Source organism: Euphorbia lathyris, chromosome 6 (genome assembly GCF_963576675.1).
Source record: "Euphorbia lathyris chromosome 6, ddEupLath1.1, whole genome shotgun sequence".
Classification (NCBI taxonomy): domain Eukaryota; kingdom Viridiplantae; phylum Streptophyta; class Magnoliopsida; order Malpighiales; family Euphorbiaceae; genus Euphorbia; species Euphorbia lathyris.
The window spans coordinates 55,168,473-55,181,002 of NC_088915.1; the positions used below are offsets into that span (position 1 = coordinate 55,168,473).

Genomic DNA, 12,530 nt, shown 5'->3' on the forward strand with positions numbered 1-12,530 from the left:
GTGCTTATGACAAAACCGAACAATATCAGACACCCCCTGGGTTGGTTAATCAGGGAATGTCGGAGACTAAGGGACAGAGACTGGGAGATACAGTTTCATCATGTTTATCGAGAAGGAAATCAGGCTGCTGACTGGTTGGCAAATTTCGCAGGCACATTAGCCTTGGGTCACCACGAGTGTGTTGCGCCCCCTGCAGGCCTCCAGCAAATTCTAACAGAAGACTGGCAAGGCCGGGTCTCGTCTAGAATTATCATGGCTTGATCTATGCCTTTTTACTCTTTTCACTCTGTTTCTTTTCTTTTTGTTTTCTTTCTTCTGAGCTTGTAAGCCTTCCTTCCCCCACAAAAAAAAGGGTAAATTTCAAATAAAACGCTTGTGGTTTCACTAATTTTCAGATAAAGGACTGTGGTTTACTTTTTGTCAAAACGAGGATTGAGGTTTCGCACTTGAAATAATGCTATTAAAACCATATTTAACGACCTGAAAATGAAAATTTTCAAGAATTAAAGTTGTTCAATGTCATATTTTTTATGGAACTACATTTTCGATTTTCGAAAATCATCTTTTTTAGAACTTTCTCTCTCTAAACATTAACTTTCTCTCTCTTTACCAAACATCATCTAAACAATCTCAAAATAAAAAAGTTGAAGAATTAAAGTTGTTTAGAATATTAGTAGTTCTTAAAATATGTCATTTTTGAAGTCTTCAATGGTGATTTTAATAGTATCAATCGAAAAAGTCCTTATTTTGCTAAAGTTGAAAACCTCAATCCTCGTTTTGACAAAAAGTAAACCACAGTCCTTTATTTGAAAATTAGTGAAACCAGAAGGGTTTTATTTGAAGTTTGCAAAAAAAAAAAATATAATGGGAAAGATACAGATTACATTTAGATTGTCCAGACTCCAGATTTGGGAATGCAAACGTGGAGCACTCTCATTGGTGGAGGAGCAAGAAATGAATCTACCAACTTTGTGGTCTAAACACTGCCAAGTCGGATTAATAACAAGCACCAAAATCTCAAACCTCCAATAATATTAGAGATTTCGATACCCAAAGATAATCAAAGATAAGCTCACTTCCCACTATATATCCCCATTTTACCCATCTTCTTTCTTCCAGAAACCAATTCAACATCTCTTCTTTTCTTCATCAATGGCTTCTTCATCCTCAATGGCCCTCTCTTCCCCCTCTTTCGCCGGACAGGCTGTCAAGCTCAGCCCTTCCTCCTCTGAGCTCATGGGCAATGGCCGTGTCTCCATGAGGAAATCAGCCGCCAAGAAGGTTGCTCCTTCCGGAAGCCCATGGTACGGTCCAGACCGTGTTAAATACTTGGGTCCATTCTCCGGTGAGCCCCCAAGCTACTTGACTGGTGAATTCCCCGGTGACTACGGCTGGGACACTGCTGGTCTCTCTGCTGATCCAGAGACCTTTGCTAAGAACCGTGAGCTCGAAGTGATCCACTCAAGATGGGCTATGCTTGGAGCCCTTGGATGCGTTTTCCCAGAGCTTTTGGCCCGGAACGGAGTGAAATTCGGAGAGGCAGTGTGGTTCAAGGCAGGATCACAGATATTCAGCGAGGGTGGTCTTGATTACTTGGGTAACCCAAGCTTGGTCCACGCACAAAGCATTTTGGCAATCTGGGCTTGTCAGGTTGTGTTGATGGGTGCTGTTGAGGGTTACAGAATTGCAGGTGGACCTCTCGGAGAGATAACAGACCCAATCTACCCAGGTGGAAGCTTTGATCCATTGGGATTGGCAGATGATCCAGAGGCATTTGCTGAGTTGAAGGTTAAGGAGCTCAAAAATGGAAGATTAGCAATGTTTTCAATGTTCGGATTCTTCGTACAGGCAATAGTAACAGGAAAGGGACCATTGGAAAACTTGGCTGATCACCTTTCTGATCCGGTTAACAACAATGCCTGGGCTTTTGCCACCAACTTCGTCCCCGGAAAGTGAGCTTTAAAATTAGAGGGGTTTAGTTTTTTTCCTGAGTGTGATGTAAATTTGTTGTGAGCTAATGGAAATGAACTGAATTTTATGTGCCAAAACTGCATAATTTCAATCATCTTACAACCCTAAATTAAACTGCAAAACAATTCGAGCTACAAGTAAAATTAAGGTTATGATGCAATAGCCACCGTGAATTATCACAAATTATTACAGACTTGGAAATTGGAATGGCTGAATTTAAAATGGGAAAGCCTCATTAATTGTGAGATTGAAGATGCCCAAAATAAATATACAATGAAATTATGAGGAACAGTTAAAATAGAAGGAAATTTCCTATGCATCGACTACAAAAATTTTGACCTATACTGCTATACATTATTTGATGTTTTATAAACAAAAGAATGGTGTGACCCTACTTAAACCCACCCTCCATTCCACCTCCAAAAAATACCTAAAGAGAAGCAGGAGGTTGGAGCACAACCAGTGAACCAAGCCTGCAAGGCAACTTCCCATTGTTAATTTAAAAAAAAAAAAAATTTGCTCCTGATGGCACATTGCTGGGCAGTTTGTCTCAGTTGAACGTGTAACTTCACATCCATCACTCGAGTTAACTAAGTATAGATCCACAGCTTGAGATACTAATTCTACCATGGTTAAGGCCGAATTGCTGCTGCCTTGGCTCTGGCCGTTGACTTCGAGTAAAGATCCTCATACAGAGATGCTGAAGATTCCCAACTGAAATCTATATTCATATCCTTCTGAACAAGCTCCTTCCAGCCTTCAGGATCATTCTTATAGTAGTTAAATGCACGTTCTAAAGCATTATTTATTCCCTGCAAATTGTGAAATGTATACATGCATCAGAATTACTGTCCAAACGAACGGTTCAACAGGAATTGGACAAAATTTATGGTACACCTGTACAGGTGAAGATTTTTTAAGGTTCATTGCAGATGATACAGTCCAAGATCACAATGATCCGTGCAGGCAAAATAAATTTATCATACAGTAAACGTTAACTATAGCACCATAGTAGGTAAAAAAGTAACAAAGTTTGTAGTGTTTACCTGTTCATCGGGATTCAAGAATGTAAATCCATTTCGAAACTGGACAGGAATTGAATCATCATGGACATCAAAAACACTACAAGGGGGGACACAAATTCAATAGTTAGTTAATAATACTTCAGAGGAGTTACAGATATTATGCATTAATGCAAGATATCAAATACCTCACCTGTCATTTAAACCACCTGTTTTTCTTACAATGGGTATGGAACCATATTTCATCGCTATCATCTGCAGAAAATGCAGCAGAAGTGTAAAAATGTGTCACCATTTGAAATGGACTATAATCCGCATATAGTATAAAGATGTTGGGTATGTTGGATCTATAATTTAGATCACCGACATGGTTTTGAAGTCCACGTGTTACATATCAATTCATGTATAGCATGTTTCAGTTTTATAATGAGTTCCATCTATTCCACTTCCAAATAACTGCCAGACATCATTTGATTTGGAGAGAATAATATACTATGATTATGTTCCACTCAAAACACTTGCAAAGACAAGAATAGATGTACCTGTGTGAGGCCACAAGGCTCAAAGATAGATGGGATGATGAACATGTCAGAAGCTGCATATATGGAACGGGAAAGAGATTCATCATACTTCAGTATCAGCCGAATGTGCTCATGATTTTGAAAATGGTTTGCAATACCCTCAAATTCCCTCTGCAAAGAAAAAAAATTAGCTAATTTAGGACTCTCATGAATAAATTGAACTATAGACAGATGAAGTAGTTGGAAAGAAATGGTTGAATTCAAAGCAAATGAAATTTCTTCTCAACCCAGAAGTTGCATGTCATAAGTAGAATTTGTAAGTCAAACTATCTAGGCAAGTATGTGTTTGTTCACAAGACATAGAACTGGTCAGTGGTCACTCGTCATAGAATTTGAGACTTTTTTCCTGGTGTGATTCTGTTAGATGCTCTGGTTAGTCAAAAACATATGCCCAGATGATTTTGAAAGTCCCCAAAATAAGAAACGTCCTTTAAGTACCTCAAACATAGTTCTTTTACTGTTTTTGGTGTAAGGAATGACATCATTGCTGAAGAATGTATGATGTTCTAAAATTGATTTCATCAAGGTTACATATTTTATCTAACATGATGACCAAAGGCAGTATGTGTTTTAACAAAAATAAGACGTAGAATTGCCTGAATATGTGCAACAGGGCTTGAGCCAAGAAGTAGAAATTGTCCTCCCAATTCCAGTGTTCGGTATATTGCATGTCTAATAAGATGTACGCCTTTCTGTGGCACCAATCTTGTTATGCAACCTACCTATTCCATGAAAGAGAAAAAAAACTGAGGTTGGAAAATACTTCCATAAGATCTATTCATAATAAAATCAACAAGTATATAATTCAAATAGAATTAATGTTGGTATACCCATTCATACAAGCTCAAGTATTTTTTTTTTTTTAAAAAGAAACCTTTGAAGCATGGAAAACATTTGGTACAACGTCAAAATCAATATTTTCTCGTAAGAAATGTAATATTGAGCATTAACACTACATAATAGCCAAAGTTTTCATACATGCAGAAGAAATATAACTCTTTAATAAGTTGCAGTTTCATGCTCAAATTTCTTTCTGTAATGGATAAAACAACTTCCTCATATAACACATTGAGGCATTGTTTAATGTTGCTACGCGACTGATGCTTCACAGGGTCAAAAAAAATGACAGGAAAAATAGGTCATGCATTGAATACACTATCAGTGTAGTGCTGGCAAATACTGTAAACCATTTCCAGAAGATGGACAAGTAATAAGAAAGCAATGAAATAAAAGTTTTCCAAGAAAAAGTTGAATCATCTGATACTTCAAGAAATTACCAACCACTATCCATATTATGATTAGAAATGCAGTACAAGTAATTCCCAAAAATCTGGAGGTATAAAAGCAAAAAAAAAAAAAAAAAAGAACAGGAAAGAGCTTTTCACAAAAAAAATTTTAAAAAAAAAATACCAACAAAAATTCTGCTCTTTCTAAGAACTTGATTGATAAAATTACAGATCTAAAAAATCATTTCAGACAATTGAACATTCTCAAACTGTTCCTTTTTAAAACCAAAAAAGATTTATGCCAAGAAATTACCAGTGGCTTCCTAGCATCTGCAGTAGACAGCCCAAAATGCTTTCTTATAGCTAATTTGTTTTCTGCTTTCCCTTGAAGATCATTAGCATTGTACTGAACGTTGAGAAATGTATCAGTGGCAGGATTCCATGCATCAGTGTCAATTCCATTAAGAATCCCTATGAACTTCTTGGCATGAAAGTTAAGGGTCAAATGAAGACCCTTGCCACCCTGTAAAGGACAAATGAAACCTATAAATACATCTCCACTAAAAATCAAATACTTAACACATAAGTCATACCAAATACTTATGCATAAACCAGAAATTTGATGAGTAACCTCAAATGTAAAATCTTAAGGTTACGAAAATCTATCCAAAAAATTCTCAAATTTTATGTAAGATATCTTCCGTCATCGACGTCCTCTTCAGTAGTGTTTCCGTGTTTCATGTCCGTTTCCATTTCCTAGCTATGTTTTTTTAGAAATAACATTTCCCGATGTCAGTTGCCGTCTTAGTTACCGTTTCTGTTTATTTCCGTTTCCTAGCTATGTTTTTTTAAAATAAAGTTCCCGATTTCTATTTCCGTTTTTTAGTTTCCATTTCTGTTTCCGCGCAACATAGCATGTCATTACATGAAGTAGAGAACTGCAACATATGAGCTAAACAGCTACAAGATTCATACCTCAGCAGTCCGCACTTCTTGGGCATAGGTGGGTGATACTGTTGTCACAATGTTTGAGAACACCACTGCACCCTGGAGAAATAGGAAGAGTGAGTGGTGGATAATTCCTCTGAAAAAGGATGTGAAGTTTATTAATAATTACAATACCTTAATAGCGTTGATTTTATCATGTGATGAATTGTCCTGCATTCTATCTGGCCTATTTAGCTGTTGAACATCAAGTCCACATGATACCAATTCTGATGCAGGTGCTGTCCCTTGGTACTCAAAATTGTGACAAGTAAAACATATTCTAGCTGTATTCAATCCTTTTGGGGCATATATATCCCAATATAGAGGTGCCTGAAAAAAAGTAAGGTTGGAGATTTTCATTGTAGCAAATGATTTGATAGGTTACTGAAAGAAAAAGCAGCAGTGGAATCTTAAAATTGATTCATACAACAAAAGCTGTCTGCCAGTCATGGCAATGAATTATGTCTGGTTTTTTGCCGGATTGATGAAGCAACTCCAGTGCAGCACGGCTGAAAAAAGAAAAGCGTCTGAAATCATCATGCTCGCCATAAAACTGCCCTCTCCAGAAGAACTTGTCAGGATGATGAGGCTCAATGAAGTAAACAGGAAGACCTGCATGATCAGAAACTTTTTGAATCAGAATGCATTGCATGAATAAATATTGGAAATAAGATGATAAGAGGTTTAAACCTTCTATAGTTCCAACCCATATTTTGTTTTTGAATAACTTTCCATCAAAGTACGACTCCACTGTGACATCTAGAGCCTGTACAAGCAACTGGATCATTAGAATCATTTCACAAAGCTCATGGTCTTTCAGTTTGCTCAAGGAAAGCTTTGTCATACCCTCAAATCGCCAATACCATCATACTGCATGCAATCATATTTAGGCAGAATAATTTCCACAAGGTGTCCTCTCTTTTGTAATGCTTTACCAAGACCAGCCACAACGTCTCCCAAACCTCCAACCTTTTAAAATAATGAGTCAATAATGTACTCAACAATACAATTGATGACAAATATAACAGATAAGAACAAGATAAAAGAAAAGGAAACAATAAGGAAAAATATTAACCTTCTATAAATTCTAGAAACATTATTCAGAATTGTAAAATGCAATAATCTAATATGCTCCCTTACTGTCTAGCATCAATAAAATTACTATAAATCAAAATTATTTGATTCATTAGATTGTTTTTCCACCTCTTGCTACCGATTTTAATAGTTAAATTATATACATTTTACAATTTACAGCCATGAAAAATTCATAGATAACAAATAATACACGGATTTGATGTATAAATCAAAATGTCTATTTAGTTAGGGATTAGGATTGCCTTTTTTAATTCAATTGAAAATGAAAATTGAGATTTAATTAAAAAGATAGTAATATATTTTAGAAATTTTCAGGAAGTGACCATTTGAACAACAGAAGAATGATCCTTAAATTATATTTCCATGAAAGAAAATATAATCCATAGAAAATGCCTTGATACAAATGTATGCCTGACAGTCCAAAAAATAACAAAAGAGTAAGAGGGACAATATACCGAATATTTAGTATCACCATTAGACATTTCCTTAGGAATAATTTAAAGAACAATAGTAAAAAAAAACTGGCTCAGTTAAACCCACCTTAGCAACTGGTGCCATTTCTGCTGCAATATGAATGACATACAATCCTGAACTACAGACCAATAAAAGGCATAAATTAGATAAAGAAAACAATAATTCACAAAAATCAGTACTCAATGTCATTACCTTCTTGGTGATGATGTCAGCTTAAGAAACATAGAAATAGCTTCACGTTCATTCTTTTCTCTGCACTCGAAATATGTGTTGCAAATGCGTCTCTCTCTTTTCCACGCCATATCTCTCAACAGATTTGCATCATCTGCTGCTATTTTTTTCTCAAGAAGCCAACCATCAATTATAAGCAATAAACGGCTCCAAAATTCCCAGGGCATATCATCTACAGGTTCATCTAGTGCCTTTTTCTTGCTTTGTTCTTTTAAGCTAGTTAGTGTATCTTGAAATTCCTGAATGGATTCTTGGTATAATTGAACAGAAGAATGTATTTCTTCATCAGACCTTTCAAGACGTTCATCCAATAGCTTTATCTTTTGCTGCATTAGTACATTATATTGTTGCAACTTCTCTGAGGATAACTTATATACATTGGCTTCCTCCAAAGATTCTTCCAATTTATCAACCTTCTTTCGGAGGTCCTGGTTTTGCTGTAATACCTGAATAGCCTGATCTGCTTGCTGTGTTGCCTTATCTAGCAAAGCTTGCAAATTCTCCACTTTTTCCCACAAATCTTTGCATTCGACTTTTAGGCTAGATAACTTTGCAACATCTTCTTGAGAAGCTGACAGTTTGGACTCCAAGTCTTTCAGAGAGGAATCCAACTGCATGCGCTCTTTCTCCAGCGCTATAACACGTTTATCTGTATCCTCTACATTGCTAAGCCCTTCCTTAAGTGCTTCTATATCATTTTTAAGAGATGCATTCTCTGTCTTTAATGAATTAAGCTCCTCACTGAGAGAATGAACAATATTATTCTGAAGCAGTGTAAGTTCCTCATTCAAAAGTTTAGTTTGATTCTCACCCCTGTAAGCCAACTCATTTCTTAGTTTCTCTAACTGGTCTTCCATGAGTTCCACATGTATCTTTTCTTGGGCAGCAACCTTCATTCTTGCATCAGTTTCTGCTAACCTCATCTCTAAAACATTAATTTCTCCTTGCAATATTTCCTTCTCAGTAAGAATCCGTTCAAGATCTTCAAGTGCACTAACGCGAGCTTGATTGAGAAGCAAGATATCTAGCACACATTTTGCACTAATAAATATATGAACAAGAAACTATCCTCAGCTTATCAGAAATAGTTCATTATATAAATACATATGCAAACATTTCTCTTCAGATAACCAGAAAATAAAAAACTAGAAGCATTGATAAAATAATTTAAAAATATAAGGGAAAGGTTCCTACTTTTTTCTGCATTCCTTATCATGCCTATCAAATCATCTAGTTGAACTCTTGAAGGTTGCTCTCCACCAACTATATTTAATCCCTGATTGAAATAAAAATAAAATAAAATAAAATAAACATGAACAAAACCTTTGATTAGGTTTTCAATATGTGTGATTATTCTCATTTAATTATAATTATAAGCAGACATCAGACAATTAAAACTCAGTTCATAGACAGTTTTAACTTTATATCTAACCTAAAAAAAAATCATCCAGCTCCAATAGAATGAAGCTAAGAAACAAAATTCCAACTACAATTTCAGTAATATGGACATATCACACAACAGCAAGAGACCTAAGCCTCTTTGATCATTTAACTACATAATCTAAAATCAAGAATTGTTTTTTTTATTAAATATATATCTGCCTTGATAGAAGGGAATACCAGGGATTTTGTTTCATCGGGAATTCTCGATAGCTTCTCTTCTTCATCTATGCCCTGTAAAATAATAAAGCTAAACTTGATGAATTTCATATTCTGCAAATGCAACTAACAACACAATGAAGTCTGAGAACAGTTATGTTATTAAGGAACATCCCAAGAGTTAGTAAAAGGTGGAATAACAAAACCAAAATTGCTTCAAAAGAGAGCTCCAATAAGTTCAATCCAAGTCAAGAACAATACCAAAGATTTCATTTCTTGAGTGAGACTGTCCAAATCGTTCACATCCACCTCCACATCCACATACTTATCATCCCCATCTTCTTGACCAGTAACCTGAATATGCTCTACATCTCCACTAACGCCAACCTCGTCATTAGGCAAAACATCGAGATTCAACCTAGGGGCATTATGAAGTGAAGCATTTTCAATCTCAGAATCATCATCAGCAGTAGAGTTGAAATCTCCTGTAGTAGGAGTCAATTCAGGAGAAGCTTTCTTCACTTGTTGTCTCTTATGCCGGGAACTGCTACAACATAAACCTCTAAATTACATTAAGATAAAATATCCAAAACCTAACCAGAAGAAAGAAAAAAAGGAAATCTCAATCAAATTGAAGAGTTACCCCAAATTCTGTTGCCGCGTTTTGCAATAAACAGGAAGAAATGGATGAGAAGATGAGAGGAGTCGTACATTCGTTCGCTTAGCATGGTTAGAACTGAAAGCAGGAAAGCCCTGACTCAAAAACCACGACGATGGCTGCGTCGCCATTTTTAAAATTCAAACATAAAAAACGGAAGAAACCTCTCTCTGGTTCCGAAATAAAGAGAGAGTTTCAGGGGATTCGAAAGCTCGAGCAGGGGATTATCAGTTAGAAAAGTGGGCGTGTCACGTGGGAACAAACTAAGGTATATCTGAATCGAACGGTGCGAAAAATGAGGGTGGGCTCCGCAGAAAAGTGGGGGACCAAAAAGTCCACTTGGTTAGCTTCTGATATTTTAGATAGTTTGAAGATGATCAACGGTGATAGATGGATGTTATGTGTGGTTATGATTCGTACATTAATAATTCCCTCTCGGACAGAGTGCTTAAATATGGGGTTTAAGTGAAGGGGAAGCATCCGAAAGAGCAGAGGTGATAATAATATTATACGCTTGGATCTAGCCCCGGTATTTGTTCCTAACCAGTCAACTTTCTGGTTTACTTGTGAATCTCAAATTTTAGATAATGAAATTCACCATTAAATTTTACAAAATTTTAAACATGTCTATAGATGGTGTCTCGATTATCAATGTTTAAAATGAGTTAATTGAGTATTAATTATAGCATTTTTTAATTATGTATTTCCCACAATTAAGGTTACAAAAATAGAAAGGGTATTTACAATACTCAAGTAGTGAGAACAGGCACTTTAAAAAAAAATAATAATTACTTCTAGTCGTCTAATTACTCTAGCATTCCTTGCAAGTTGATTTCGGTAACATGATACTATGCACTTGAATGGTGACTAATCAAATTTGGCTAGTTACCGTTCAAGTGAACGTGATCGTTAATATACATATAGTTGGTATATGAGTGTTTTAAAAGTATGATAGATGGTTACTTTGTTAAGATATATGCTATTTGATTCGTATGTTTGTATAAAACGAATGCGAATATGTCTGTAAACAAAAGCGTACAGTAGTTCGATATGTTTTCTAAGAGTATGAAATATAGGATTAAATGTGAGACATATGACGCTAACATTATCACGTCAAAGTTGAACAGGTTTAAAATTAAAGAAAATTAATTCTTACAACGATAGATTTATCAAAATAGTAGCAATAATTAAAGTCTTTGAAAAAACATTAAAGAATCTTAATAAAAGGAAATTTAATAACATATCATAAAGGGATAGGATTCAAATAACACTACGCCAAAACCCCCTTCAGAGGACGGTTAAAAACCGTCGTCCCGTGAGATATAAATCTGTCACAGGGCTCGCTGCCATCTGTTGCACTTTCAGACGACGGTTAGGTTCTGTCATTTGAAGATAATATACATGACATCATCCTAGTTGCATACTGTCATATGAATCTTGTTACAATGAATCTTTTTTATTATTAACGTCACTTTTAATGTCATCACATGACATACTAATAATTAAAAATGTCAAGTAGCTATCAGGAATTTTCGCATTCACCTTAATGAGCAAGTGAATTTGCTCATTCACCGTTAGATATAGGCTTATTAAATCTACGCCTCAGGATGCTGTGAATCTCCACCTTACGATTCTAATAAACCTAGATCTAACGGTGAATAGGCAAATTCTACTTGCTCATTAAGGTGCATGTGATCAAGACTGAGTAGCTATATGGGAAATTGGCATATTGGTATTCGCGGTGACAGTTTTTATAATAATTTCTATCGTAGTAACTTGTATCAGATGGTATAGGTCTTAATCAAACATGTCAATAGATTTATTTTAGATGACAGATTCTTTTATTTTAATGTCTTTTTATTGTTGTTTAGATGATATTTTTTAAAACGTAAATGTCACTCTTTGCCTTCTTCTTCGAATGAATCTGGTAATGAACAATAATCAAATGAACAAGAATTTCTGTATATCAATGATTTTAAATTTATTGGAGACTAATGCTCATAGTCTGTTTACATTTGAACTAGATAAATTTCTGAATGTAATAAGGTAAAAACAATAAGCAATGTACATCTCCAAATATGTCAATATGTCAATCTTTCAAGAGGCGTGGTGGTGTTGATTGAAAGCCAAATCCAACTTGATCTGCATTCATATCTAAGTCATTATTGCCTAGAATCCCCAAGTTTTGATATCTGCAAAACCAATTGATGCTCATTAATTACATACCGTATACAGATAGACCTAATTAATCTCGTTTTACCCTTTCTCCCTTTTGAGACCCTTCACTTACCCACCCACATTATAAATAAGTGTTTAACAATTCTCAAGAGTCCGCAACCCAACACTATACTTACTCTAGTTATATCGAGCATGGATAGACGTATCTATCGTTGTGTTGAGTTGCAGATTTCCCTACTCCGGTCTGAGGCACCTAGGTGGCTTGTCAATATATATGCAAGTCCTGACCATGGCAATGGACTTCCATGATGAAGGGCCCTACAAACACCCCTTATGAAGGAGGTGTATTCATAGTCCACATGGACTTCCCTGTTGATTTCCCTTCCACACCTCTAGTTGTAAGAACATGCATGAACTTATTAACACACAGAAATCAGTTCATATATATGCAAATACACTCATGACATTACTATTGTTTGCAGGTCATATTCAGGACCAAAATTTATCA

At 35.6% G+C, this 12,530-nt stretch overlaps 2 protein-coding genes across 3 annotated transcripts; one reads left to right on the top strand and one right to left on the bottom strand.

Moving 5' to 3' along the window:
* Positions 1-1,107: 1,107 nt before the first annotated feature.
* Positions 1,108-2,048, top strand: LOC136233205 (chlorophyll a-b binding protein of LHCII type 1). Its single transcript, XM_066022813.1, has one exon. It carries the CDS (start codon positions 1,153-1,155, stop codon positions 1,954-1,956), a length of 804 nt encoding a protein of 267 aa, XP_065878885.1. The 5' UTR covers positions 1,108-1,152; the 3' UTR covers positions 1,957-2,048.
* Positions 1,508-10,078, bottom strand: LOC136233203 (probable starch synthase 4, chloroplastic/amyloplastic). Of its 2 annotated transcripts, none has more exons than XM_066022812.1 (17): positions 9,830-10,078; positions 9,448-9,730; positions 9,208-9,261; positions 8,782-8,863; positions 7,549-8,611; positions 7,423-7,474; positions 6,634-6,756; positions 6,478-6,553; positions 6,215-6,399; positions 5,923-6,117; positions 5,776-5,847; positions 5,114-5,323; positions 4,171-4,296; positions 3,536-3,685; positions 3,187-3,248; positions 3,018-3,093; positions 1,508-2,783 (listed from the first exon to the last, which is right to left on the bottom strand). In XM_066022812.1, the coding sequence occupies exons 1-17, from the start codon at positions 9,973-9,975 to the stop codon at positions 2,604-2,606; spliced, it is 3,135 nt and encodes a 1,044-aa protein (XP_065878884.1). In that variant the 5' UTR covers positions 9,976-10,078; the 3' UTR covers positions 1,508-2,603. The 2 variants fall into 2 exon arrangements, with proteins under 2 accessions (XP_065878884.1, XP_065878883.1); XM_066022811.1 differs by having other exon boundaries at positions 9,448-9,733.
* Positions 10,079-12,530: the final 2,452 nt, after the last annotated feature.

Excerpts from the sequence above, each read along its gene's own strand:
- LOC136233205 (XM_066022813.1), top strand. The coding sequence starts at position 1,153 with ATGGCTTCTTCATCCTCAATGGCCCTCTCTTCCCCCTCTTTCGCCGGA.
- LOC136233203 (XM_066022811.1), bottom strand. The coding sequence starts at position 9,975 with ATGGCGACGCAGCCATCGTCGTGGTTTTTGAGTCAGGGCTTTCCTGCT. Across the intron at positions 6,400-6,477 it reads ATGGGTTGGAACTATAGAAG|GTCTTCCTGTTTACTTCATT; the intron begins GTTTAAACCTCT and ends CTGATCATGCAG. Across the intron at positions 3,686-4,170 it reads GCCCTGTTGCACATATTCAG|AGGGAATTTGAGGGTATTGC; the intron begins GCAATTCTACGT and ends TTTTCTTTGCAG.